The 27583-nt window shown below is 49.3% G+C and overlaps 1 protein-coding gene across 1 annotated transcript in view; it reads left to right on the top strand.

Moving 5' to 3' along the window:
* NPHP1 (nephrocystin 1) overlaps nt 1-27583 on the top strand; it is a 695982-nt gene that overhangs the window by 587227 nt on the left and 81172 nt on the right. The window contains exon 17 of the mRNA XM_078648761.1: nt 2451-2563. Coding sequence (XP_078504887.1) covers nt 2451-2563 — 113 coding nt within the window. The remainder of the gene's footprint in view (nt 1-2450; nt 2564-27583) is intronic.

Genomic DNA, 27583 nt, shown 5'->3' with positions numbered 1-27583 from the left:
GCATGGTGTTGGAGGCCTTCCTGTCATCCACCAAGGGGAGGCTGGAGCAGGTTCTCACTAACAAAACTCCTGCCATGTGGTACTGCAAAAAGAATGGTGGGTTGGACACCTGTGCATAGTGTCTTCAGCTATGGAACTGGCTAAACTGTCAGGGCATATCATTTGGTGTGATCTTTGAATGCTTATAGGGGACGTACCAGCTGATGGCACCTGACAGATCACATATGGTGACTTTGTCCCGAGATAATGCCGGGCATTGTCCAATTATGGAGAGAACCCTGGCTAGATCTTTTCACCATTGCCAAGAACTAGCATTGTCACAGCTTTTTCACACTGAAGTTCCCAAAAAGACTCTCTTTGGAAGACTCATTTAGGCTAGAGCGCAACAAGGGGCTCTTGTAGCCATTCCGACGTTGCTTCTCTTTTCTGAGTTCTGAAGAAGATCAACAACGACCTAGCCCAAATCATCCTAGTGGCTCCAGAATGGGCAAGGAGAGTGTGGTATCTGGAACTTTGGGGCATGAGCATCTGTCTCGGATAAGCCTTCCTCTTCAGGACAATGTTGAAGCTGCAAGACTGGGTGCAATCTTGGAAACCCAGTACCCAGGTACTTAACCACCATGAACAACTGAAAGGCAATTAGGATGCGCTTCAGCAAAATCTAGAACAAGCCAAAAACCAATACAAGTGGCAAGTTGACAGCCATCACTAGTCTGGCCTTTGCCAGAAGGGGATCAAGTGTGGCTTTCCTGAAAACACTTATGTTTGAAAGGACCATTAAAGTTTCATCCGGGGTTCTTTAGACCTTACAAAGTACTCTGTATGATTAATCCTGTGACAGCTGAATTAGATTTTACTGTTGCTACACCTGTTCACTCAGGTTTTCATGTGTTACTCTTGAAATGATATAGCAACAACACTTAAGGTGCTGTATTCCGCTTCTACTAGAGGCGGATGGATACATGGCCTATGAATAATGGGTTGTACTCCATTCTAAACGAGTTTCTGGTTGAATGTTTTATCTCCATTGGGAAGGTTATCGCACAGAAGGTTGTTCAGATGCAAATAGGGTCAACAGTACCAAGGTGAGTATCAGCTGACTCATTCCCTTTTGCCCTGTAGAATTTTACTGGACAAGGAAGAGTGGAGCAGGTTTTAGGGGACTTCCTGCACAATTGGTGTTTGTTCACCATCAAAAAATGGGGCTGGAAATGGACCAAGACAGGTGTTGCTTGTCTCAGTGCTCTGTGTGGAATTGCGCTAAAGATCGAGGGTCAACTGGCTGGTGCCCCACAGCATTTTCCATAGAGAACCTGGCCATCTGAAAGCTTTGCATAGAAACTTCCTGGACACCCAGCAAGGCCAAAAGGGACAAAAAGAGAAAAGAAACAATTCACTCCCCAAACTTCAGCAAGGCAGGGCAATTCCATGGGGGCATTTTGGGGCAGAATGTAATTTTCGGGCCTTTAGGCAAGACTGAAAATATAAAATTCAATCATAAACACATCACCACTTAGACAAGACAAGTGAAATGTAAAGGAATATGAAAAAAGATAAATCCATCACCTTCCCTGCCCTTGTGAAGGTCAAGGATGGAGTCTAAAAGCACCCTCTCAGTTGTTGGACACGGATGAAAGGGGCTGTGGACACCTTAGAAGCACTAAACGACCCTAGTCTAAAAATGATAAAAGTGTGAGTGACCTCTCCCCCACTTAAGCAGTGGAAGAAGTTGCTTTTAGATTGAGAGTGGGATGTTGAACCATTCCTGAAATGGTAAGAAATTAGTCCTTTGTGAGGCTGAAGACAGCAGACAGTGACAATGCAGCTGATATAAACAAGCATTGAATGAGAATTGTTGTTTCTCATTTCGAAATAGTAACACACAGACATGCAGACAAATGAGCCATGCTCAAAAAACAGCTTTTTTTTTACACGTGTTTCCAAAACGGATGACTGGAAATATATCAAACCAATAAAATGCGTCAAATATCAAATGCAGGCAAGTCCTATGTAGCTATTAAGTATGGTGCACTTTCATTCATCCCATTTTGTTTTTCATTGCTAAGGTTAGTTCCTTTTTAAAACTGAAAAACTGTTGTTTTTTGCAATTCCTGTGTAACATTGTCTACATTTTTGTATTGTGTTCGAACAAACGTTGGTATATATCACTGAGCAGGGGAGAAAGTGATTAATGATGCAAAATGGGGTTTGCTTTGATTATTGCGTCCACCTTAAATATTGAAGCTCAAATGCTTCCCCTGCAACTTGTAAAATGTGCATAAGCTTATTATTGCACAAAGTACAAAAGATTCTAAGATTCCTTATTCATTTACAGTTAGCCTGTCTATGGGAAGCAAGTCATATGCCGTTTGTAAATTCTGAACAAGATTGACCCTTTTTTAATGGGGAGAACCGTAACTTTATAGTTTGTTCTTTGTATTCTTGTACAGCCTCCTTCCAGAAACGATGATTGGCAGTGTCTGTTGCATCACTCCATTGGTATATTACCGACAAATTCTTGGTGATGTGCTGCTGAAGGACAGAACATGCATGCAAAATACAGGTAAAGTAGCAACAGGTATTGTAATATATAATCCAAAATAATTCTCTAAACCTGTTTGGAAACCAAATATTGGTGTAGTCATCATTCTAGAGAGGGTTTTGATTTTTTGTGTTGCAATGCTTTGAGGGTTGAATTTGGTAATTAACATTGAAGGGATGAGCAGGTATCTGGAATAAGAGAATGTTAGGTTTACCAAACAGAGTCCTGTCATCTTTGAGAAGCCATTGTAGCAGACGTCGCACATGGCAATGAGGATTAAAAGAACTTCCAAGTTTGATAAGAATTGAGGAGCACTTAATGCAGACTTCTAACTACAAGCCCCTCACCGTGAATATTTTCTCCAAGCACCAGGCGGGATCCGGAAACTTTTGATAACAATTCCCTTATGCATCGGTTGGTGGCATTATGGGTCCCTGCTACTGATTTGCCCTATCCCAACGTGACATTGGGGACTTTATATCTGCACCACCTCCGCATGCTGACATCAGTTCTTTTCTTCCCACGCCTTACAACGCAGGTTCGGAGCTCATTGAATCCTCTCTACACTGTCAGAGATTTCTTTTCCATTGTTCATTATATCCTCTCCTAAAATGATTGGCTTTAAGCCATGTATTGATTGCAACTGGTAGATTATGGTGACAAACACCCACCATGTCTTTCTCTTTTGCCGCGGCTCCAGGCATGACTCTGAATTGTGCAACTGCTGCACCACAATGAACAAAAAGGTCATCTCCGACCGCGAAGCCAAACTTGCCATTGTTGAACTTAGGAGAAAGTTAAAGAAGGCCTGGTCTCGGTTGAAGTCGAGAGTGCAGGTGTACTCTTGTTCCTGAGGCCAATCTTGCAACCGATCATTGTTGAAGATGTGCAGTTCAGGTAAGTCTCAGAAAACAAAAAACGCAAGAGGTCAAAACACCACTTCATCCCGACACTCCCACTACTCAGAGACGCGTGATGCCCTGGGCACCTCTAGGCCACAGAGCCGGTCCTCTGTTTTAAACCTCATTGTGAATCTTGTCCAGATATGTAAATACTTCCCTGGGCCATTGGCAAAGCCTCAACAGCTCTTTGAGCTGAAGCAGATTCCTCTGGAGAGCCTTTGAGTTCCAAGGATATGTGGTGGTCTCCAGTCGGGTTACCACCAGTGGATCTGTCCCCACCATTTGTCAGACTCTGAGGGTCAGAAATCCTCCCCCCACGAGGTCACAGCCTTATCACCTATTCTCCTTCATGGACCCTGAAATATCGCATCAGATGGTTGATGATGATGATAACAGTGGCACCCCTATGATGAGAACACTTTCCTGGATTTGCTAGATGTCAGTGGGCTGTACACCTCACCTTTGTCTCCCCTCCCACCGTGGCTACGGAGGAGGGGGCTGTTTATAGTGTGGTGTTGACACGGGCAGCCAAGGCCTTACATCTTGAGCTCCCCGTCGCGGCCGTGAGGACTACCTCCTCACTGAGGTCCTTAAACCGCAGGCAGGCTCGGCCGAGCCTTTACTGCAGTTTAATGAGGCCTTGCCTGACGATCTTTTAGGCACCTGGTCCAGGCCTGCTGCAGGTCAGCCTGTAGATCGGAACGTGGCCAGACCCCACCGCCCGGCTCTGGGAGGCCCTGCTTTCCTGTCCACCCACCCCACTCCCGAGAGCCTGGTCATCCAGGCCTCTAACTCCCAGACCGCGTTCCCGACGGCTCCCCCCCGATCGGGAATCCAAGAGGTATGAGCTGTACGGAAAGAAAGTATTCTCATCCTTAAGTTTGGGATTGCGGTCAGTCAACACCGCATGCCTCTTGGGCCGCTACACCCACTCTCTGTGGGACACGGTTGCGGACGTGCTGCCACAATGTCCGGAGGAGGTCCGGACTAAACTCACCCAAGCCCTTGCGGAGGGTCGAGATGCGGCACAGTACTCCATCCGGTGTGGGCTGGATACCACGGACTCACTGGGCAAAGCGGTGGCAACGACTGTGGCGATTCGCTGCCACGCCTGGTTGAGGTCCGCCAACTTCTTGGCTGATGTCCAGAACACTCTTATGGACATGCCGTTTGATGGCCGTCGCCTCGTTGGCGACAAGGCAGACCATGCGCTTGAGCGCTTTAAGGACTCCGGGCTACGGCCAGGTCCTTGGGCCTCTCGGCCCCGCGCAAGCAAACGGGTGCCTTTCGCTCCTTTCGTGGCCAAGGAAGGTGCGCCCCCACACGTGCTGCCAGCCAAGCGCCGCAGTCTAACATCCAGCGCGTTCGGTGACAACGGCGCGGCCAGTCCACACCTGCCCCTGCAGCATCCGCCTCAAAACCTTCCTAGTCCGAGCTTTCAGGCCCATGTGACGCCAGTGGGAGGCAGGGTTCGCCATCACCACCTCCACTGGCGCACTGTTACATCGGACAGGTGGGTGCTGCAAATCGTCCGAAGGGGCTACTCCCTCCCATTCGAGGCGACCCCTCCAGCCATGCCACCGCAGTACCGCCGAGTGTCGGGGGATCACTTGACACTTCTCAGAGAGGAAGTTACGGCCCTCTTGGCCAAGGGGGCCATCGAACGCGTTCCTGGGCCAGAAGTAGGGTGTGGTTGTTACTCCCACTACTTTCTGGTACCCAAGAAGGGCAAAGGGGGCCTACGTCCTATCTTGGACCTGCGGAACGTCAGCGGCTTCCTCCGGCAGGAGAAGTTCAAGATGTTAACACTAGCTCAGGTCCTAGCTGCCCTGGACCAGGGAGACTGGATAGTAGCGTTGGACTTGCAGGACGCTTATTTTCCTATCCACGTCCTGCCGGCCCACCGGCGTTACCTGCGGTTCACGGTAGGCCACGAGCTCTTTCAGTTTACCGTGCTCCCCTTCGGCCTTACCAGCGCCCTACGGGTGTTCACGAAAGTGATGGCGGTGGTCGCAGCTCATCTGCGCAGGTTAGGGATTTCAGTCTTCCCCTACCTCAACGACTGGTTGTTGAAGGCGGGCTCGCCCCAAACAGTCGTCAGCCACCTCCAGACTACGGCCGACCTCCTGCACCTGCTGGGGTTCTCCATCAATGTGCCGAAGTCACACCTGTGCCCCTCTCAGAAGCTCCTCTTCATCGGACCGGTTCTAGACTCAGAGCAGTTTCGGGTTTATCCTCCCGAACAGCGGGTTCATGATATTCAGGCTATGATTCCGATATTTCAGCCGTTATCCCGAGTCTCGGTAAGGTTGACGTTGCGGCTTCTGGGGCTGATGGCCTCCTGCATCCTTCTGGTGCATCACGTCAGGTGGCGGATGCGGGCTCTGCAGTGGGACCTGAAGTTTCAGTGGGCCCAACATCAGGGCAACTTGTCCGACCATGTCTTGATCTCGGAGGGCACTGCAGGACAGTTGCAGTGGTGGCTCACGGACCACGATTGGGTCAGCGGCAGATCCCTCTCCCTACCCCAACCGGAGCACGTAGTTGTGACGGACGCGACCCTCCAGGGCTGGGGGGGGCCACATGGGAGAGGCAGAGATCAGAGGCCTCTGGTCTCCGGCGGAGTCCCAGCTCCACATCAACCTTCTGGAGCTGCGGGCGATCCGGCTTGCACTGAAGGCATTCCTCCCCTCTGTCCGGGGGAGTGTAGTGCAGGTGTTCACGGACAACACCACCGCCATGTGGTACTGCAACAAACAGGGCGGGGTGGGGTCGTGGACCCTATGCCAGGAGGCTCTGCGCCTCTGGCAGTGGCTGAAACATCAGGGCGTGACCCTGGTGGTTCAACACCTGGCAGGTTCTCTGAACGCCAGGGCGGACGAACTCAGCCGTCGGTGCATGATAGATCACGAATGGTGTCTGAACTCGGACGTGGCGCAAGGCCTCTTTCAGCAGTGGGTAGAGCCTTGGTTAGATCTATTCGCCACCAAAGAGAGCGCGCAATGTCATCAGTTCTGCGCATTGGAATTTACAAGGCGGCACTCGCTCGGAGACGCTTTTCGTCGCGAGTGGAGCTGCGGTCTTTTGTACGCCTTTCCGTCTATACCACTTCTGCCCAGTATGAGTGCTGAAGAAGATCAGGCGCGACCGGGCCCAAGTTATCCTTGTGGCTCCGGACTGGGCATGAAGGTACTGGTATCCTGAGCTACTCAGTATGTCTGTCGATCCCCCGATTCGTCTGCCTCTTCAGGAGGACCTTCTGTCACAGCAGCAGGGAACGGTCCTCCACCCGAACCTGTCCAGTCTCCACCTCCATGCTTGGAGATTGAGCGGCGACAGTTGAGGCCATTTGATTGCCTCCTGAAGTTTGTACTGTGATTCTGGCAGCCAGGCGTCCCTCCACAAAGTCGGTATACGCCTGCAGGTGGAACAAATTTGTGGCATGGTCCACAGCAAAGGCTGTTGATCCTCTCTCTGCACCCCTTTCTCAGGTTCTCCCTCTCTCTGCACCCCTTTCTGAGGTTCTCCTCTTCCTTCTTTCTTTTGCCCAGCAGGGCTCTGCTCTGGGCACTATCAAGGGCTACCTTTCTGCCCTTTCAGCCTTCTTGAGGCTACCTGATCAGCCCTCTTTGTTCAAGTCCCCCATTGTAAATAGGTTTTTGAAGGGCATCACACATGTTTCCTCCTGTTCCATTCGTGATGCCACAGTGGGACTTGAACCTTGTAGTTACTTTTTTGATGTGGGCTCCCTTTGAGCCACTTCATAACTGTCCTTTTCGCCTTCTTACTCTGAAGACTGCTTTCCTGGTTGCCATCACCTCTGCCAGGAGGGTGAGTGAGCTCCAGGCTCTTTCCTCTAAACCTCCTTTCCTTTCTGTCCATCCGGACAAAGTTGTGTTGCGGACAAGACCCTCTTTCCTGCCCAAGGTAGTCACAGCCTTCCACATCGGGCAGTCCATCACTTTGCCCACCTTCTTTCCGCCTCTGCATCCCTCGAAAGAGGAAGAGAGGCTCCACCGTCTGGACCCAAAACGTGCGCTCTTCTTCTATCTGGATCGCACTCGCCAGTTCAGGGTGGACGACCAACTCTTCCTTGGTTACGTGGGCGCTAAGAAAGGTCGGCGGTGCACAAGCGGACCATCTCTCTGTGGGTCGTCTTGTGCATCAAAGTATGCTACTCCTTGGCTAAAAAGGAACCTCCTGTTGGGCTGAGGGCCCATTCCACTCGGGCCACGGTGCCTACGACTGCCCTGGGCCGGGGAGTCCCCTCGCAGGACATATGTCAGGCCGCTACGTGGGCCTCGCTGCACACGTTTGCAAGACACTACTGCCTGGACAGCCAAGTCCGGAGGGATGGCTTCTTTGGCCATTCCGTCCTCCAGGACTTTCTGGTGTGATTATTGGTTCGCAGACCCTCCACCGGGGTTGGTATTGCTGGGGTATCTATTCTAAGGTAAGGGATCTAATACTAACCTGTTTCTTTCAGATGCACAAGTTACTTACCTTCGGTAACGATATATCTGTAAGAAACAGTAGTTAGTATTAGATTCCTTACCGACCCACCCATCCTCCCCGTTCTGCGAACCGATATCTAGGGTTAGGGTCATCCCCTTTCAGGGCCCTAGTTTCATGGCACCAGTGTTGCTTTTTATCATGGCTCTGCGTTTCTGGCGCGGAAAAGCTGTGTATAAGAACTGACGTCAGCGCGCGAGGGCGGCGCCTAAGTACTCCGGCGACGTCATTCCGGCGCCCACGAAGCCGACGACGGACGCGGAGCTGCAGACGAAGCCTACCGACGCGCAACGGTACTGCTACGCAAACATTTCCGGATCTAGTCTGACGCCTGGGGATATTCTAAGGTAAGGAATCTAATACTAACTACTGTTTCTTACAGATATATCGTTACCGAAGGTAGGTAACTTGTGCAATTAGCCCTTGGCAGCTCACGATCACCGAGTGGAAAATAGTATAAACATTTACCTCCCCGTGTGAAGGAGTATCCTAGCCGACCAATAGGTGCTCCGAAGTGTAGATCATGGTTCCTTGCTCCCCTCCATCCTAACGAGTGCACCTCAGATGTTCACCAAGGGCATAGTGGTGGAGGTTGAGAATATCAGTCTTTTCAAACCTCATCGACTAGCTACTGAAAGTGGGTTTGCCTCAAGCAGTGATGAGCCTCTTCTAGAAAATGGTCGACCTGCTCATATTGTTGTGTTTCGCCGTCAAACCTGAACTCCTTCACAACTCTTCCCCTTCATCAGAGCCATCCTTGTTACAGTGCTCTTCCGAGCTGTCCCTCTGCCTCGAGTTTAGGACATTGAGAGTGGTTTGAGTATCTGGACACTTGGCCTCCTGCTTGTGGACCAAGCCAACTGGCACATGCAGCTCTGCACTGGGATCTGAAATCTCAGTGGGCTCAACACAAAGGAGACTGGTCAGAATCTCTCAAGGTGTCGAAGGAGACTCTCTCTCTCTCTCTCCCTCTTCCTACCCCACCCACAGCTAACATGTCTCACAAATGCATCATTGCTGGGTTGGAGAGGTCATCTGGTAAAGGTGGAGACCAAGGGACTCTGGTCTCCTGTGGAGCATCACCTCCATATCAACTTGCTAGAATTGTGAGCAATTCGCTTGGCGCTGAAGGTGTTTCATCCGACCATCAAGGGAATGGTTACAGTGCTCACAGGCAACACAACTGCTAAATGGTACTGCAACAAACAGGGCAGCGTAGGTCGTGGTTCTTGTGTTAGAAGGCCCTGCATCTCTGCAAATGACTGAAAACTCAGAGCATCTTCCTTGTTGCACAACGCTCGGCGGGACAGTACAACAGTGCATAGCGGATCACATATGGCAGCAGCACTTGGCAGTGGTATAGGGCTTCTTCCAACAGTGGGCAGAACCCTGGCTCGAGCTGTTCGCCACTGCAGAGAATGCACAGTGTCTAAACATTTGCATGTTGGAGTTCCCAGGACGGTTCTGTATTGGAGATGCCTTTTGCCTGAACTGGGGATCCCTCCTGCCAAGAACACTGAAAAAGCAGAAACACTGGTCCAAATCATCCTAGTGGCACTACACTGGATGAGAAGAGTCTGGTACCCGGAACTTCTGATGGATATGGATTCCTCACCTTTTGAATATACCCCATGAGCAGCATTCCCCAGACACTTTTCTCCATAGCTCTCTCACGTCGTCGACGACTTCGCAATACCATGGCTCCATACGTGACTCATCGGAGCCATAAGAAGGCCTTGTCAGTGTGCTGACGTCAGTTCCCTTTTTTCCGCACCATCAACACGTAACGGTTTTTCCAGGCTCTCCTTTTTAGGGGAGATATCTTTTGTTCTGTGGTTGCAACTTTGTTGCGGGTGAAGATGTCTCCACCGAGAAAGTCTAGTTTTAAACACTGTAGGGAATGCGGCAGTCTGATGTCCATCCCTGACCTGCATAAAGACTGTCTCTGGTGTTTTTCGTCGGACCATGATGTTGAATACCGCTCTCCATGTGCCAGATGAATCTGAAGGCCTAGATGGAAAAGGAGGGGAAGCTGTTTATGGGGAAGGCAAAGAGGCAGACTAGAGGTCATCGTAGGCTAAGAAAACTTAAGAAGAAGCAGTGTCATGGGTCTCGGCTTTGTTCTTCAGATCCAAAACCTCAGGGAGAAAGAGAACCAACTCCATCTCCGAGGATGTCTCTGGCTTCATCCCTGGCTCCAAGATCGATGACTCAGACGGAACGACATTTACCAGAGCCGGAGTTGGATCCAGTGGACCATGCACCACCTCTGGTGCCAGTGCCCTCAAACCAGGAGCAGGAGTATCTACTGTTAACGGATCATGGATATGATAACCCTTCTGAATGCTATGTTTAGTATTTTTACAAGGGCTGTGACTCCATCCGGTGTGCCTGTGGGCCCCATGGGTCTACTTTCATATTCTCTCAGAGGATTTCTTGCCCATTTTTTTCACAGCCACCTTTTATGCCCATGACTCCAGTGGCCTGGCCTCCACAGGTGCCAAGACAGCTGACACGTTGGCACTACAGGAAGGGCAAGAGCCTTTTAAAGTCACATGAACCCTGACTGGCGCCATCTGGATCCAAACTGACGCTGTGTCATTTGGATCTGAACTGACGCTCCGTCATTTGGTTTTAACTGACCCTGCATTGTCCGGATCCGACTTCTCTGCTTCAACAACCTTCTGATCAGCCTATGGTGCTGGTACCAAAGTTGCCACCTCCTCAAACAAGGAAAGTTCAAAATGCTTACCCTAGCACAGGTTCTTCATTCACTGGTCTTGGAAGACTGGATGTTGCGAATCAATTTACAGAATACGTATTTTCACATCCCCATTCTGAAATCGCATCAGAGTATCTTCGCTTTTGGTGGGGTCTCAGCATTATCAGTTTGCAGTCCTTCAGTTCGGCCTTACTTCTGCGCCGTGGGTCTTCATAAAAGTGGTGGTGGAACATCTCAGAAGATCGAGGATGCTTGTAGTCCTGTATCTGGGCGATTGTCTGCTCAAAGCAAAACGCCAAAGATGGTGTTGCACCATGTGCAGCCTACAACGCCACTGTTGTTCAGCTTGGAATTTTCAATAAATGTGCCCAAATCTCATCTGGAGCCTTCTCAGGGCAACCTCTTCATAAGGACAGTACTGAACACTACAGTGAGACATGCTTTCCCACCTCTTCCGAGGATTCAAGACATTCAGGCTATGATTTCACTGTTTCAGAATGGAGCTTTTGTTCCAGTCCTGAAGGTCGTGTGCCTGCTCGGTCAATTAGCTTCCTTCATTATGTTGGTCAACCATTCCCAGATGGCATGTGAGGGCTCTTCCGTGGTGCCTCTGCAGGCAGTGGTTTCAACACAATGGAGATCTCGAGAAATTGGTCAAGATCTCCAGAGACACTAGGGTGAATCCGCAATATTGGGGTGTGTCCGGCAACCTGTCTCAAGGGAAGCCGCTTCACTCTCGTCCTCCAGTGGCCATAGTGATAACACATACCTCCACTCTAGGTTGGGGAGCTTGTCTGGGGGATTTGGAGGTGAAAGGTCTTTGTCTCCAGAGGAAAGACTGTTGCACATACATCTTTTGGAATTTGTGGGCGATACATCTGGCTCTCAAGGCCTTCCTACCTTCCCTTTCATGGTCAATCAGTTCAGGTCTTAACGGAAAATACTACTGCAATGTGGTATATCAACAAACCGAGAGGACTAGGGTTGTATCTTCTCTGCAGAGAAGCTCTGCCACTTTGGTTCTGGGCTCAGGACCATCAGATTTGAATCTTTGCAAATCACTTGGCCGTTCTGAACAGTCTCGGACAGCAGTATTCGGCAGATCACGAGTGACGTCTCCATCCGGAAGTGATGCATCACATTTTCGAGATGTGAGGAATTCCTCAGTTAGACCTGTTTGCCACTCAGGAGAATGCACACTACCCGTCGTTCTGCAGTCTCCAGTATCCAATGCAGGAAGCGTTGAGGACGGATTTCAGTTAGATTAGAGCTTCCAGCTTCTTGACACATTTTCCCCCATACCCTTGATTCATCAGGTTTTGAGGAAGAATTGTCAAGACTGGGCCCAAGTCATATTAATAGCCTCGGACTGGCAGCGAGGGGTCTGGTACACAGACCTTCTTTACCTCTCATTGTGCCCTCTGCTCCGTTTCCCTCTCAGGGCAGATGTTCTCTCGCAGGGGCAGGTTCTACACTCTCACCTCCAGAGCCTGCACCTTCATGCCTGGAAAATAAACGGGGCAACCTGAATTCTTTCTCTCTCCCACCTGATGTGGCGGTCTATGCTGACAGGTGTGCGAAATTTGTTAAATGGTGTAGACAGAAATCAGTTAATCCTCCGAAAACCCATTTATCAGATGTTTTAAGTTTTGCGCTGTCCCTGGCACAGCAAGGTTGCGTTTTTGCAACTATTAAAGGTTATCTATCTGCCTTATTGGCATTTCTTTGTTTGCCAGATCAGCCTTCACTTTTAAAGTCCCCTATAGTTATGAGATTTATTAAGTGGCTCATTAATAAGTTTCTTCCCACTCCGTTTATAATGCCTCAGTGGGATCTTAATCTTGTACTTAAGTTTCTTATGGGGTCTCCTTTTGAACCGTCGCATAGTTGCCCTTGAGGCTTCTTACCTTTAAAACTATACTTTGAGTTCCTAATACATCTGCCAGAAAGGTGCATGAGTTGCGGGCCTTTAGTTCTAAGCCATCCTTCCATGCAGATAAGATGGTACTTAGGACCAGAGTTGCTTGCCTGTCTAAGGTGGTCACTCCGTTCCACTTGGGATAATCTATTACCTTGCCTACTTTTTACCCTCCCTCACATCCATCAAAGGATGAGACTTTATCGTTTGAACCCCAAAAGGTCTGTGAGTTTCTACATGGACAGAACCCGTGGATTGAGACTGGACGACCAGCTGTTCATTGGCTACGTGGGCAAGGTGAAGGGAAAAGCAGTCCACAAGAAAACCTTCCGGGTGGATAATCCTGTGCATCAAGATCTGCTACACCATTACTAAAAAGGACCCACCTGCAGTTATTAGAGCTCATTCTAGCAGAGCTAAATCATCAACTTAGGCTTTGGCTAGGGGTGTCCCCGCGATTGACATCTGCAAAGTGGCAACTTGGGCCTCCCTCCAAACTTTTGCAAAGCATTATTGCTTGAATTCGGAAGTGATGAGTGGCGGCCCTTTTGCTCGTACCATATTACAGGCATTTTTGGGATTCTATTCAAAGGTGAGAAATCCACAGGCAGATACTGTATCCACCAGAAAAAGCGTACCAAAGGTAAATAACTTATTCTTCTGGCCGTAAGTATTTGTCCTCTGATCTGGCTGCTCCTTCGGGAGAACCTCCTGTATCAGCAACAGGGTCGTTCTGCATCCGAGTCTGCATTACCCACACCTCCATGCCTAGAGATTGAACAGCGACAGCTGATGGCTTTTGCTTCCTGCCTCCCCCCAATCTTTGCAGCCAGACATCCATCAACCCAAACTATTTTTTGCAGTACACTGGAAGATGTTTGTAGCTTGGTGTTCCTCATGTAACATCCAGCCCTTGCGTGCAAAATTCTCTGATGTTAGTCTCATTAGCCGAGCAAGGCCTTGCTGTATCAATCGTTAAGAGTCATCTTTTGGCTCTTCTGTGTTTATGAAATCAGTGCTCCCTTTTTAAATCACCTGTTATGATGCCTTTCTTAAAAGGGATTGTCAATTTGTTCACACCAACGCCTTTCCTGTTGTTGCAGTGCAACATTCAGTTGGTCCTCACTTACCTTACGTTCACTCCCTTTGAACTGATGCACAGCTGTCCTATCTGCCTACTGACCTTCAAGGCAGCATTCCTCATCACCATACCCTCTGCCAGGCGAGTGAGCGAACTTCACGCTCCATCTGTACAGCAGCCACACACATCATTCTTCCAGGGCAAACTGGTCCTCTGGATGAAAGTGGCATTCCTGCTGAAGGTAGTCAATTCCTTTCACATCAGACAATCCATTTCTTTGGTGGCTTTCTATGCTCCACCTCAGCTTTTCAAAGAGGAAGAACGGCTCCACCACCTGGACCATCAGAGGGCCCTTAGTTTCTATATAGCTCTGACCAGGGATTAACAACTGGATGAACACATTTTTGGCAGTTTGTCTGGAGCTAAAAAAGGCAGAGCGGTGCAAAAGAGAACAATCTCTTGATGAATTGTGTTATGCATACATATCTGTTATTGGCTGGCCAAGAAGTAGCCCCCAGAAGACTTGCACACTCATTCCAACCAGGCAAAGGCTGCTACCACACCTTTGCAAAAAACACAGTTGATGGACAGAATGTAGAACAATATCATACATTCACCCCAGTACAAGGATCTGGGCCTAAATCCATCGTTTTTTTGCACTCCACACCACCCTGGGTTAGACACTGGCTATATGCAAATCAGCTCTGACCCTGTGCCTGATAGCCAGAAACCGGTCCTTGGATGCTTGATTCCGGTCTGGGAAAGACATGGCTTGGTAGTTCGGACTGGACTGTTCCCATGAGGCACAGGGTCAGAGCTGATTTGCATATAGCCAGTGTCTAACCCAGGGTGGTGTGGAGTGCAAAAAAACGATGGATTTAGGCCCAGATCCTTGTACTGGGGTGAATGTATGACATTTTTCTACATTCTGTCCATCAACTGTGTTTTTTGCAATTTTCACCCCGAGTGGGCTGGGTATGCTCAGACGTGAGTCCCAGGTTCTCTACACCACTGGAGTTAAGCTATCCAGGCTGATGAAGGCTGATAGCCAGAAACCGGTCCTTGGATGCTTGCTTCCGGTCTGGGAAAGACATGGCTTGGTAGTTCGGACTGGACTGTTCCCATGAGGCACAGGGTCAGAGCTGATTTGCATATAGCCAGTGTCTAACCCAGGCTGGTGTGGAGTGCAAAAAAACGATGGATTTAGGCCCAGATCCTTGTACTGGGGTGAATGTATGACATTGTTCTACATTCTGTCCATCAACTGTGCTTTTTGCAATTTTCACCCCGAGTGGGCTGGGTATGCTCAGACGTGAGTCCCAGGCTCTCTACACCACTGGAGTCAAGCTATCCAGGCTGATGAAGGCTGATAGCCAGAAACCGGTCCTTGGATGCTTGATTCCGGTCTGGGAAAGACATGTCTTGGTAGTTCGGACTGGACTGTTCCCATGAGGCACAGGGTCAGAGCTGATTTGCATATAGCCAGTGTCTAACCCAGGGTGGTGTGGAGTGCAAATAAACGATGGATTTAGGCCCAGATCCTTGTACTGGGGTGAATGTATGACATTGTTCTACATTCTGTCCATCAACTGTGTTTTTTGCAATTTTCACCCCGAGTGGACTGGGTATGCTCAGACGTGAGTCCCAGGCTCTCTACACCACTGGAGTCAAGCTATCCAGGCTGATGAAGCCTGATAGCCAGAAACCGGTCCTTGGATGCTTGATTCCGGTCTGGGAAAGACATGGCTTGGTAGTTCGGACTGGACTGTTCCCATGAGGCACAGGGTCAGAGCTGATTTGCATATAGCCAGTGTCTAACCCAGGGTGGTGTGGAGTGCAAAAAAACGATGGATTTAGGCCCAGATCCTTGTACTGGGGTGAATGTATGACATTGTTCTACATTCTGTCCATCAACTGTGTTTTTTGCAATTTTCACCCCGAGTGGGCTGGATATGCTCAGACGTGAGTCCCAGGCTCTCTACACCACTGGAGTCAAGCTATCCAGGCTAATGAAGGCTGATAGCCAGAAACCGGTACTTGGATGCTTGATTCCGGTCTGGGAAAGACATGGCTTGGTAGTTCGGACTGGACTGTTCTCATGAGGCACAGGGTCAGAGCTGATTTGCATATATCCAGTGTCTAACCCAGGGTGGTGTGGAGTGCAAAAAAACGATGGATTTAGGCCCAGATCCTTGTACTGGGGTGAATGTATGACAGTGTTCTACATTCTGTCCATCAACTGTGTTTTTTGCAATTTTCACCCCGAGTGGGCTGGGTATGCTCAGACGTGAGTCCCAGGCTCTCTACGCCACTGGAGTCAAGCTATCCAGGCTGATGAAGGCTGATAGCCAGAAACCGGTCCTTGGATGCTTGATTCCGGTCTGGGAAAGACATGGCTTGGTAGTTCGGACTGGACTGTTCCCATGAGGCACAGGGTCAGAGCTGATTTGCATATAGCCAGTGTCTAACCCAGGGTGGTGTGGAGTGCAAAAAAACGATGGATTTAGGCCCAGATCCTTGTACTGGGGTGAATGTATGACATTGTTCTACATTCTGTCCATCAACTGTGTTTTTTGCAATTTTCACCCCCAGTGGGCTGGGTATGCTCAGACGTGAGTCCCAGGCTCTCTACACCACTGGAGTCAAGCTATCCAGGCTGATGAAGGCTGATAGCCAGAAACCGGTCCTTGGATGCTTGATTCCGGTCTGGGAAAGACATGGCTTGGCAGTTCGGACTGGACTGTTCCCATGAGGCACAGGGTCAGAGCTGATTTGCATATAGCCAGTGTCTAACCCAGGGGGGTGTGGAGTGCAAAAAAACGATGGATTTAGGCCCAGATCCTTGTACTGGGGTGAATGTATGACATTGTTCTACATTCTGTCCATCAACTGTGTTTTTTGCAATTTTCACCCCGAGTGGACTGGGTATGCTCAGACGTGAGTCCCAGGCTCTCTACACCACTGGAGTCAAGCTATCAAGGCTGATAGCCAGAAACCGGTCCTTGGATGCTTGATTCCGGTCTGGGAAAGACATGGCTTGGTAGTTCGGACTGGACTGTTCCCATGAGGCACAGGGTCAGAGCTGATTTGCATATAGCCAGTGTCTAACCCAGGGTGGTGTGTAGTGGAAAAAACGATGGATTTAGGCCCAGATCCTTGTACTGGGGTGAATGTATGACATTGTTCTACATTCTGTCCATCAACTGTGTTTTTTGCAATTTTCACCCCGAGTGGGCTGGGTATGCTCAGACGTGAGTCCCAGGCTCTCTACACCACTGGAGTCAAGCTATCCAGGCTGATGAAGGCTGATAGCCAGAAACCGGTCCTTAGATGCTTGATTCCGGTCTGCGAAAGACATGGCTTGGTAGTTCGGACTGGACTGTTCCCATGAGGCACAGGGTCAGAGCTGATTTGCATATAGCCAGTGTCTAACCCAGGGTGGTGTGGAGTGCAAAAAAACGATGGATTTAGGCCCAGATCCTTGTACTGGGGTGAATGTATGACATTGTTCTACATTCTGTCCATCAACTGTGTTTTTTGCAATTTTCACCCCGAGTGGGCTGGGTATGCTCAGACGTGAGTCCCAGGCTCTCTACACCACTGGAGTCAAGCTATCCAGGCTGATGAAGGCTGATAGCCAGAAACCGGTCCTTGGATGCTTGATTCCGGTCTGGGAAAGACATGGCTTGGTAGTTCGGACTGGACTGTTCCCATGAGGCACAGGGTCAGAGCTGATTTGCATATAGCCAGTGTCTAACCCAGGGTGGTGTGGAGTGCAAAAAAACGATGGATTTAGGCCCAGATCCTTGTACTGGGGTGAATGTATGACATTGTTCTACATTCTGTCCATCAACTGTGTTTTTTGCAATTTTCACCCCGAGTGGGCTGGGTATGCTCAGACGTGAGTCCCAGGCTCTCTACACCACTGGAGTCAAGCTATCCAGGCTGATGAAGGCTGATAGCCAGAAACCGGTCCTTGGATGCTTGATTCCGGTCTGCGAAAGACATGGCTTGGTAGTTCGGACTGGACTGTTCCCATGAGGCACAGGGTCAGAGCTGATTTGCATATAGCCAGTGTCTAACCCAGGGTGGTGTGGAGTGCAAAAAAACGATGGATTTAGGCCCAGATCCTTGTACTGGGGTGAATGTATGACATTGTTCTACATTCTGTCCATCAACTGTGTTTTTTGCAATTTTCACCCCGAGTGGGCTGGGTATGCTCAGACGTGAGTCCCAGGCTCTCTACACCACTGGAGTCAAGCTATCCAGGCTGATGAAGGCTGATAGCCAGAAACCGGTCCTTGGATGCTTGATTCCGGTCTGGGAAAGACATGGCTTGGTAGTTCGGACTGGACTGTTCCCATGAGGCACAGGGTCAGAGCTGATTTGCATATAGCCAGTGTCTAACCCAGGGTGGTGTGGAGTGCAAAAAAACGATGGATTTAGGCCCAGATCCTTGTACTGGGGTGAATGTATGACATTGTTCTACATTCTGTCCATCAACTGTGTTTTTTGCAATTTTCACCCCGAGTGGGCTGGGTATGCTCAGACGTGAGTCCCAGGCTTTCTACACCACTGGAGTCAAGCTATCCAGGCTGATGAAGGCTGATAGCCAGAAACCGGTCCTTGGATGCTTGATTCCGGTCTGGGAAAGACATGGCTTTGTAGTTTGGACTGGACTGTTCCCATGAGGCACAGGGTCAGAGCTGATTTGCATATAGCCAGTGTCTAACCCAGGGTGGTGTGGAGTGCAAAAAAACGATGGATTTAGGCCCAGATCCTTGTACTGGGGTGAATGTATGACATTGTTCTACATTCTGTCCATCAACTGTGTTTTTTGCAATTTTCACCCCGAGTGGGCTGGGTATGCTCAGACGTGAGTCCCAGGCTCTCTACACCACTGGAGTCAAGCTATCCAGGCTGATGAAGGCTGATAGCCAGAAACCGGTCCTTGGATGCTTGATTCCGGTCTGGGAAAGACATGGCTTGGTAGTTCGGACTGGACTGTTCCCATGAGGCACAGGGTCAGAGCTGATTTGCATATAGCCAGTGTCTAACCCAGGGTGGTGTGGAGTGCAAAAAAACGATGGATTTAGGCCCAGATCCTTGTACTGGGGTGAATGTATGACATTGTTCTACATTCTGTCCATCAACTGTGTTTTTTGCAATTTTCACCCCGAGTGGGCTGCGTATGCTCAGACGTGAGTCCCAGGCTCTCTACACCACTGGAGTCAAGCTATCAAGGCTGATAGCCAGAAACCGGTCCTTGGATGCTTGATTCCGGTCTGGGAAAGACATGGCTTGGTAGTTCGGACTGGACTGTTCCCATGAGGCACAGGGTCAGAGCTGATTTGCATATAGCCAGTGTCTAACCCAGGGTGGTGTGGAGTGCAAAAAAAGATGGATTTAGGCCCAGATCCTTGTACTGGGGTGAATGTATGACATTGTTCTACATTCTGTCCATCAACTGTGTTTTTTGCAATTTTCACCCCGAGTGGGCTGGGTATGCTCAGACGTGAGTCCCAGGCTTTCTACACCACTGGAGTCAAGCTATCCAGGCTGATGAAGGCTGATAGCCAGAAACCGGTCCTTTAATGCTTGATTCCGGTCTGGGAAAGACATGGCTTGGTAGTTCGGACTGGACTGTTCCCATGAGGCACAGGGTCAGAGCTGATTTGCATATAGCCAGTGTCTAACCCAGGGTGGTGTGGAGTGCAAAAAAACGATGGATTTAGGCCCAGATCCTTGTACTGGGGTGAATGTATGACATTGTTCTACATTCTGTCCATCAACTGTGTTTTTTGCAATTTTCACCCCGAGTGGGCTGGATATGCTCAGACGTGAGTCCCAGGCTCTCTACACCACTGGAGTCAAGCTATCCAGGCTAATGAAGGCTGATAGCCAGAAACCGGTCCTTGGATGCTTGATTCCGGTCTGGGAAAGACATGGCTTGGTAGTTCGGACTGGACTGTTCTCATGAGGCACAGGGTCAGAGCTGATTTGCATATAGCCAGTGTCTAACCCAGGGTGGTGTGGAGTGCAAAAAAACGATGGATTTAGGCCCAGATCCTTGTACTGGGGTGAATGTATGACATTGTTCTACATTCTGTCCATCAACTGTGTTTTTTGCAATTTTCACCCCGAGTGGGCTGGGTATGCTCAGACGTGAGTCCCAGGCTCTCTACACCACTGGAGTCAAGCTATCCAGGCTGATGAAGGCTGATAGCCAGAAACCGGTCCTTGGATGCTTGATTCCGGTCTGGGAAAGACATGGCTTGGTAGTTCGGACTGGACTGTTCCCATGAGGCACAGGGTCAGAGCTGATTTGCATATAGCCAGTGTCTAACCCAGGGGGGTGTGGAGTGCAAAAAAACGATGGATTTAGGCCCAGATCCTTGTACTGGGGTGAATGTATGACATTGTTCTACATTCTGTCCATCAACTGTGTTTTTTGCAATTTTCACCCCGAGTGGACTGGGTATGCTCACACGTGAGTCCAAGGCTCTCTACACCACTGGAGTCAAGCTATCAAGGCTGATAGCCAGAAACCGGTCCTTGGATGCTTGATTCCGGTCTGGGAAAGACATGGCTTGGTAGTTCGGACTGGACTGTTCCCATGAGGCACAGGGTCAGAGCTGATTTGCATATAGCCAGTGTCTAACCCAGGGTGGTGTGTAGTGCAAAAAAACGATGGATTTAGGCCCAGATCCTTGTACTGGGGTGAATGTATGACATTGTTCTACATTCTGTCCATCAACTGTGTTTTTTGCAATTTTCACCCCGAGTGGGCTGGGTATGCTCAGACGTGAGTCCCAGGCTCTCTACACCACTGGAGTCAAGCTATCCAGGCTGATGAAGGCTGATAGCCAGAAACCGGTCCTTGGATGCTTGATTCCGGTCTGGGAAAGACATGGCTTGGTAGTTCGGACTGGACTGTTCCCATGAGGCACAGGGTCAGAGCTGATTTGCATATAGCCAGTGTCTAACCCAGGGTGGTGTGGAGTGCAAAAAAAGATGGATTTAGGCCCAGATCCTTGTACTGGGGTGAATGTATGACATTGTTCTACATTCTGTCCATCAACTGTGTTTTTTGCAATTTTCACCCCGAGTGGGCTGGGTATGCTCAGACGTGAGTCCCAGGCTCTCTACACCACTGGAGTCTAGCTATCCAGGCTGATGAAGGCTGATAGCCAGAAACCGGTCCTTGGATGCTTGATTCCGGTCTGGGAAAGACATGGCTTGGTAGTTCGGACTGGACTGTTCCCATGAGGCACAGGGTCAGAGCTGATTTGCATATAGCCAGTGTCTAACCCAGGGTGGTGTGGAGGGCAAAAAAACGATGGATTTAGGCCCAGATCCTTGTACTGGGGTGAATGTATGACATTGTTCTACATTCTGTCCATCAACTGTGTTTTTTGCAATTTTCACCCCGAGTGGGCTGGGTATGCTCAGACGTGAGTCCCAGGCTTTCTACACCACTGGAGTCAAGCTATCCAGGCTGATGAAGGCTGATAGCCAGAAACCGGTCCTTGGATGCTTGATTCCGGTCTGGGAAAGACATGGCTTTGTAGTTTGGACTGGACTGTTCCCATGAGGCACAGGGTCAGAGCTGATTTGCATATAGCCAGTGTCTAACCCAGGGTGGTGTGGAGTGCAAAAAAACTATGGATTTAGGCCCAGATCCTTGTACTGGGGTGAATGTATGACATTGTTCTACATTCTGTCCATCAACTGTGTTTTTTGCAATTTTCACCCCGAGTGGGCTGGGTATGCTCAGACGTGAGTCCCAGGCTCTCTACACCACTGGAGTCAAGCTATCCAGGCTGATGAAGGCTGATAGCCAGAAACCGGTCCTTGGATGCTTGATTCCGGTCTGGGAAAGACATGGCTTGGTAGTTCGGACTGGACTGTTCCCATGAGGCACAGGGTCAGAGCTGATTTGCATATAGCCAGTGTCTAACCCAGGGTGGTGTGGAGTGCAAAAAAACGATGGATTTAGGCCCAGATCCTTGTACTGGGGTGAATGTATGACATTGTTCTACATTCTGTCCATCAACTGTGTTTTTTGCAATTTTCACCCCGAGTGGGCTGCGTATGCTCAGACGTGAGTCCCAGGCTCTCTACACCACTGGAGTCAAGCTATCAAGGCTGATAGCCAGAAACCGGTCCTTGGATGCTTGATTCCGGTCTGGGAAAGACATGGCTTGGTAGTTCGGACTGGACTGTTCCCATGAGGCACAGGGTCAGAGCTGATTTGCATATAGCCAGTGTCTAACCCAGGGTGGTGTGGAGTGCAAATAAACGAAGGATTTAGGCCCAGATCCTTGTACTGGGGTGAATGTATGAGATTGTTCTACATTCTGTCCATCAACTGTGTTTTTTGCAATTTTCACCCCGAGTGGGCTGGGTATGCTCAGACGTGGGTCCCAGGCTCTCTACACCACTGGAGTCCAGCTATCCAGGCTGATGAAGGCTGATAGCCAGAAACCGGTCCTTGGATGCTTGATTCCGGTCTGGGAAAGACATGGCTTGGTAGTTCGGACTGGACAGTTCCCATGAGGCACAGGGTCAGAGCTGATTTGCATATAGCCAGTGTCTAACCCAGGGTGGTGTGGAGTGCAAAAAAACGATGGATTTAGGCCCAGATCCTTGTACTGGGGTGAATGTATGACATTGTTCTACATTCTGTCCATCAACTGTGTTTTTTGCAATTTTCACCCCGAGTGGGCTGGGTATGCTCAGACGTGAGTCCCAGGCTCTCTACACCACTGGAGTCAAGCTATCCAGGCTGATGAAGGCTGATAGCCAGAAACCGGTCCTTGGATGCTTGATTCCGGTCTGGGAAAGACATGGCTTCGTAGTTCGGACTGGACTGTTCCCATGAGGCACAGGGTCAGAGCTGATTTGCATATAGCCAGTGTCTAACCCAGGGTGGTGTGGAGTGCAAAAAAACGATGGATTTAGGCCCAGATCCTTGTACTGGGGTGAATGTATGACATTGTTGTACATTCTGTCCATCAACTGTGTTTTTTGCAATTTTCACCCCGAGTGGGCTGGGTATGCTCAGACGTGAGTCCCAGGCTCTCTACACCACTGGAGTCAAGCTATCCAGGCTGATGAAGGCTGATAGCCAGAAACCGGTCCTTGGATGCTTGATTCCGGTCTGGGAAAGACATGGCTTGGTAGTTCGGACTGGACTGTTCCCATGAGGCACAGGGTCAGAGCTGATTTGCATATAGCCAGTGTCTAACCCAGGGTGGTGTGGAGTGCAAAAAAACGATGGATTTAGGCCCAGATCCTTATACTGGGGTGAATGTATGACATTGTTCTACATTCTGTCCATCAACTGTGTTTTTTGCAGCTACCACACCTTTGGCATGTGGTGTACTAGTTCTGGGGATTTGCCACATTACTACATGAGTGTCCCTGTATATGTTCACGAAGCAGTACTGCCTGGACCTGCTGTACGGGCATTTCACTCAATGTGCCTCGCAGGATTTTCTAGTTTGAGCCATTCCATAGATACACCCCCTGGGGAGGCACTCATTTGGTATTTATTCACAGGTGAGCAATCTGCAGTTTTATGTCTTTATCAGAATAACAGGTTACTACTTTCGATACACCTTTTTCTGTTAGTCTCTATCTAACTGCAGTTTCCTCGCCGACCAATCCTCCTTCCCATTCTGTGGAATGGACTTAAACAGTACAGTAATAAGATTCCAATTTACAGATCTGTACACTGGTATTCTGATTTCTATTGGCTCTTCATCCAAAGGTATGTACAGAGGTCAGAAAAAAACGGACTTAGAGATTTCTGACTTCTAACCATAGATCGCACACTTTTTATTTTTCCCCAGGCATCAGACTGGATAAGGAAACTTTTTCAGCAGTACCTCTGCACACCGATGGAGGGCGCCATGCGGCTCCACACTGATTCCACTCTTACATGCTGACATCAGTTCTCTCTTTCTGCGCCACTAGGGGCGTAGCTAGAGCTTCCTCTTGTCTCTTTGAAACGCTTCTTCCTAAATAATTTACAGTGGACTATGGAACTTTCAACTCCCTTAATGGCAGGTTTTAAGTCCTGTAAGGACTGTTATAAACAGGTATCTGTGACAGATAACAATCAGGTTAGTCTATGTATTTGGGGTAGGCTCACAACTCCAAAACCAGCAGCGATTGCATATTGATGAATCCGAAGGCCATACGAGACCCCGGGTGAAACTCTAATGTCAAACACTGGAAGACTCCTTGTCGGACCGGTCCAATTCCAAAGGGTTGTCTCAGTTGACAAGTTACTCCAAATCTTCAGGTAAGTCGAAGAAAAAACATAAAAGACACAAATGGGACTCGGCTCCTTCCAGGCACTCTTGTACTGCTGAGAAAGAGAAGCCTCACCATGCCTTGCGGTCTTGGTCTTGAAGTTTTTTGATATTGGAGCCAATCTGCAGCTTGTCCCAGCACACTTTTTCTGGGGCTGCCTCAGACACCATGGCAGGTCTAATAATCCCCCAAGGCCATGCTTCGATTCTTCCTCTGGCCTGAGTGCCCCAAGTAGCCAAGAGGCCCTCTATCTAGGATACCACTGGTAGGTTCACCCTCAGCATTAGTTGGACACTCTGGACCGACCATGGGGTTTCCCCCCTGCTCCAGTACCAGCTCCACAATCCATGCCGGTTCCCAGAGTGTTGATGAAGGAAGTAGAGGTGCCTATTGTTCTCTCCTACTCTGAGTTGGCTTCGCTGTGACCTTGACCAAGGCTGTGATCGGTTTCTATCAAACCAAAACGTAACCTGCCCACTATTCCGCCTCCACAAGGCAGATCCCATACCTAAGCCCTATCTTAGAAGTCAAAACCAATATACTGACAAAAATGCTTCAGCTGGATCAAACCTCTCCGGAGCATCTTCTGCCTTTTTAATGAGGCACTCACATATACCCTCCTATGGGCCTGGCACAATCTTCTTCTGGCTCCCAGTCAGTGTCCGGATTGCAAGGCTCCACCGACCTGCCTCTGGCAACCCAGCCTTTTTGTCACCGCACACTTGCCCTGAAAGCTTGGTGGTGCAGCCTCAGATAGTTAGACTTGCCTGAACACTTTCTCAAGTGCTCCCTTTAATAGAGCTCAACTGGACACCTTTGGGAAGAGGTTATTTCCTTCCACTAGTTTGGCCCTTAGATCCTGTTAAGCCAGTAGCCTGGTGGGCCACTGTAGGAAATTGGCTTACTGTTTGAGGGGGTGAATCCCCACTCAAGCAGCAACCACAGTCTCTGTCAGGGCGAGGCACAATCAAACCCCAAATTAACCTATGCTCAACCCGCTTGTAGCTTAGCACAAGAGCAGTCAGGCTTAACTTAGACACAACATGTAAAGTATTCACATACCCCTTCAAACAGTAATAAGTGAGAAAACAAAACAAGAAAAATCACACACCAATAGAGCAAAATGTAATAAAATATTTGAAACCAAAATGACAAAAATCCAATCTTTGAAACCGAAGACGTACAGTTTTAAAGATTTAAGGTAGGTATAGTGTCTAAAAGCACAAATCGACCCTCTCGGTTCTCTAGTCATGCGATACGGAGTGAAATCACATGTTCGTGCTGGCTGCGATGGAGCGCACTGGATACAGGGACCACGTTGGGACCGCTAAGTTAGCTTCAAAAAGTCCATTGCAAAGAGTTCCGTTCATGGCGGAGGAGGACTGATTGGAGCAGAGAGAGCATTGTGGATGGTTGTCGCTCTGGCATTAGGAGCAGGCCAGGTGTCGTGGTCAGTCGTCACTATAGCGTGAAGATCCCATCGGGTGTCGCAGATGGTCGTTGCTGGAGATTAGTGTTTGCGGTCTCTGCGGGCTGTCGGTGCTGTAGCTCGTGGTGCAGATCTCCCATTGCTGGGCGTAGCTGGCAGTCACTGTGGCACGAAGAGTCTGATTCACCAACGCTTCTTGTTGGCAGACGGCGTGGGCGGCAAGATATTCATGCGAACACGCAATTCGCTGTCGCGAAGACCCCAAAATGTCAGGATTTCTCTTTTTCTTGGAGAGGGCTCTCCCCGGATGGCACACCAAGAGTCCACAACTTGAGGGCACCTTGTGGGCATAGGAACTCACTCCAGCAGAGGCCAGCTGGGCTCAAATAGGCCCAGTTGCAGGTCCAGGCAGTAGGGCAGATACAGGAAGGCTTCTGGAACGTATGTCCCTATAGCTCAGAACAGGAGGTAAATCAGCTGACCCTTGGGAGTCATTTCAGCCTGGGATGAAGGGTGCAGGTCCAGTCTTCCTACTCAGCAGGCAGGGTTGCAGAGTAGCAGTCCTTCTGACAGCAGAGGAATACAGCAGTTCTTCTTTTGTAGTATCAACAGGTCCAGAGGTGTATTGAAGAGTTGCGTCTGAGGTTCCAATATTTATAATTGGTGCCCGCTTTGAAGTAAGAGAAGGTTATGGAGGTTTCCACCCCCTGAGGTGTTTGGAAGTTCCTGTCTCCCTGTCATGGCCCCATCTTGTCTGGGAACATAAAAGACTAGTGTGAAACCTTTTGTGAGGGTGCTTAGGCAGAGGTTTTGTGATGTGCAAGCATGATAGGGGCAAGTTCCGCCCCCTTTCAAGTCACAACTATTCCTCCTTTTTCTCCGTCTGGATGCAATACACAAAGACCAACTGCCAGCTACAGCTAGTCCTGGGACCCAGGAAACAGGCGGCAGACACCAAATTGTGACGACAGGAAAATGGCAGCTCTCTAAAAGTGACATTTTCAGAATTGTGACTTAAAATACAACTGTATTGTAGGAACCAAAAAGAGGAATACTGTGCAGAGTCCAGGTATTCCCTTATGAATGGACATGGGCTTGCTTTCAGGGGTTAGGGTGGTTGAGTACCCTCAGGCTTATCAGAAAGGAGTGTTAGACATCCACATCAATTTATAAAAATAACACAGATTTGGGCCCCAGAATCAATACAACCAGGTAAGTATGTTTTGCAAGAGAAATACTTATATGTTTAAAAAGTTGACACTTAGATGCAAAACAGCTTCGGGTGCCCAATGTTATCCAAGGGGATCTGTCCAGTCACAAAGTGGCTGCAGGCGGGGACTGAGAGGTCAGTCCGACTGAATCAACCATTAGGTTCAGGTCTTGCAATGTTAAGGGACACCGGTGGTTCTCTTCTCCTTGGGCTGGGTGCAGAGGGTCTTTGAGGTATCGTTTTATTTTGTCTGGGAACACTCGCTGTTGAGGGGACATGCCCACAAAGGCTGCAGGCAGCATTGTGGAGTTCACGAGGGGTGAAACCAAAGAGGACTTTGCCTCTTGAGGGCTTGGGGACCACGCTGAAACTGTTGGCCACTTCGACTTGGGCTTGGGGCTCGGGTGCTGTGGTTCTTGGCGGTGTCTGCTGCTACATGGGAGTCCTGAATCTTTATTGAAGGCATGCAGTCCACCCAGGCTTTGTAGGCACATCAGCTTGCAGGACGAGACAACGTGGGTGCAAATCAACAGGAAACAGCAGACAGGCTGGCAGGGCTGGTTGCCAAGTCAGGTAGTCTTCTTCAGTCTTTGCTTTTGTGGCTTTTGTGTGTCCTTCTTCTTCATAGGTCTGCAGGATCTCATTTTCTGGTGCCAGTGCCTCCCCTAAATACTGCATTTACGGGTGTAAGGGACTGTAGGGCTGTAGCCAATGGGCTACTGAACCATGAGGTCCCAAGGCCCCTTAGATGACCACTTTCTGTGGGAAGTGAGCATGGCCCTTTCCCAGAGTCCCTAAGTTTGGCATCACCAAGATGGAAAACTCTGAAAACTCCTATCCACTTCAGGTAGCCCACCTTAGTGGTGGCACTACTCTAAAGGTGGATACTCTACCTTACTATCTAATTTTACTGCCTGTCCAGGTGCCGAAGGGCTCTGGACAAA

This window comes from Lissotriton helveticus, chromosome 6 (genome assembly GCF_964261635.1).
Source record: "Lissotriton helveticus chromosome 6, aLisHel1.1, whole genome shotgun sequence".
NCBI classification, from domain to species: Eukaryota; Metazoa; Chordata; class Amphibia; order Caudata; family Salamandridae; genus Lissotriton; species Lissotriton helveticus.
Note: the sequence above shows the minus strand (reverse complement) of the source record. Positions and strands in the feature narration are given on the sequence as shown.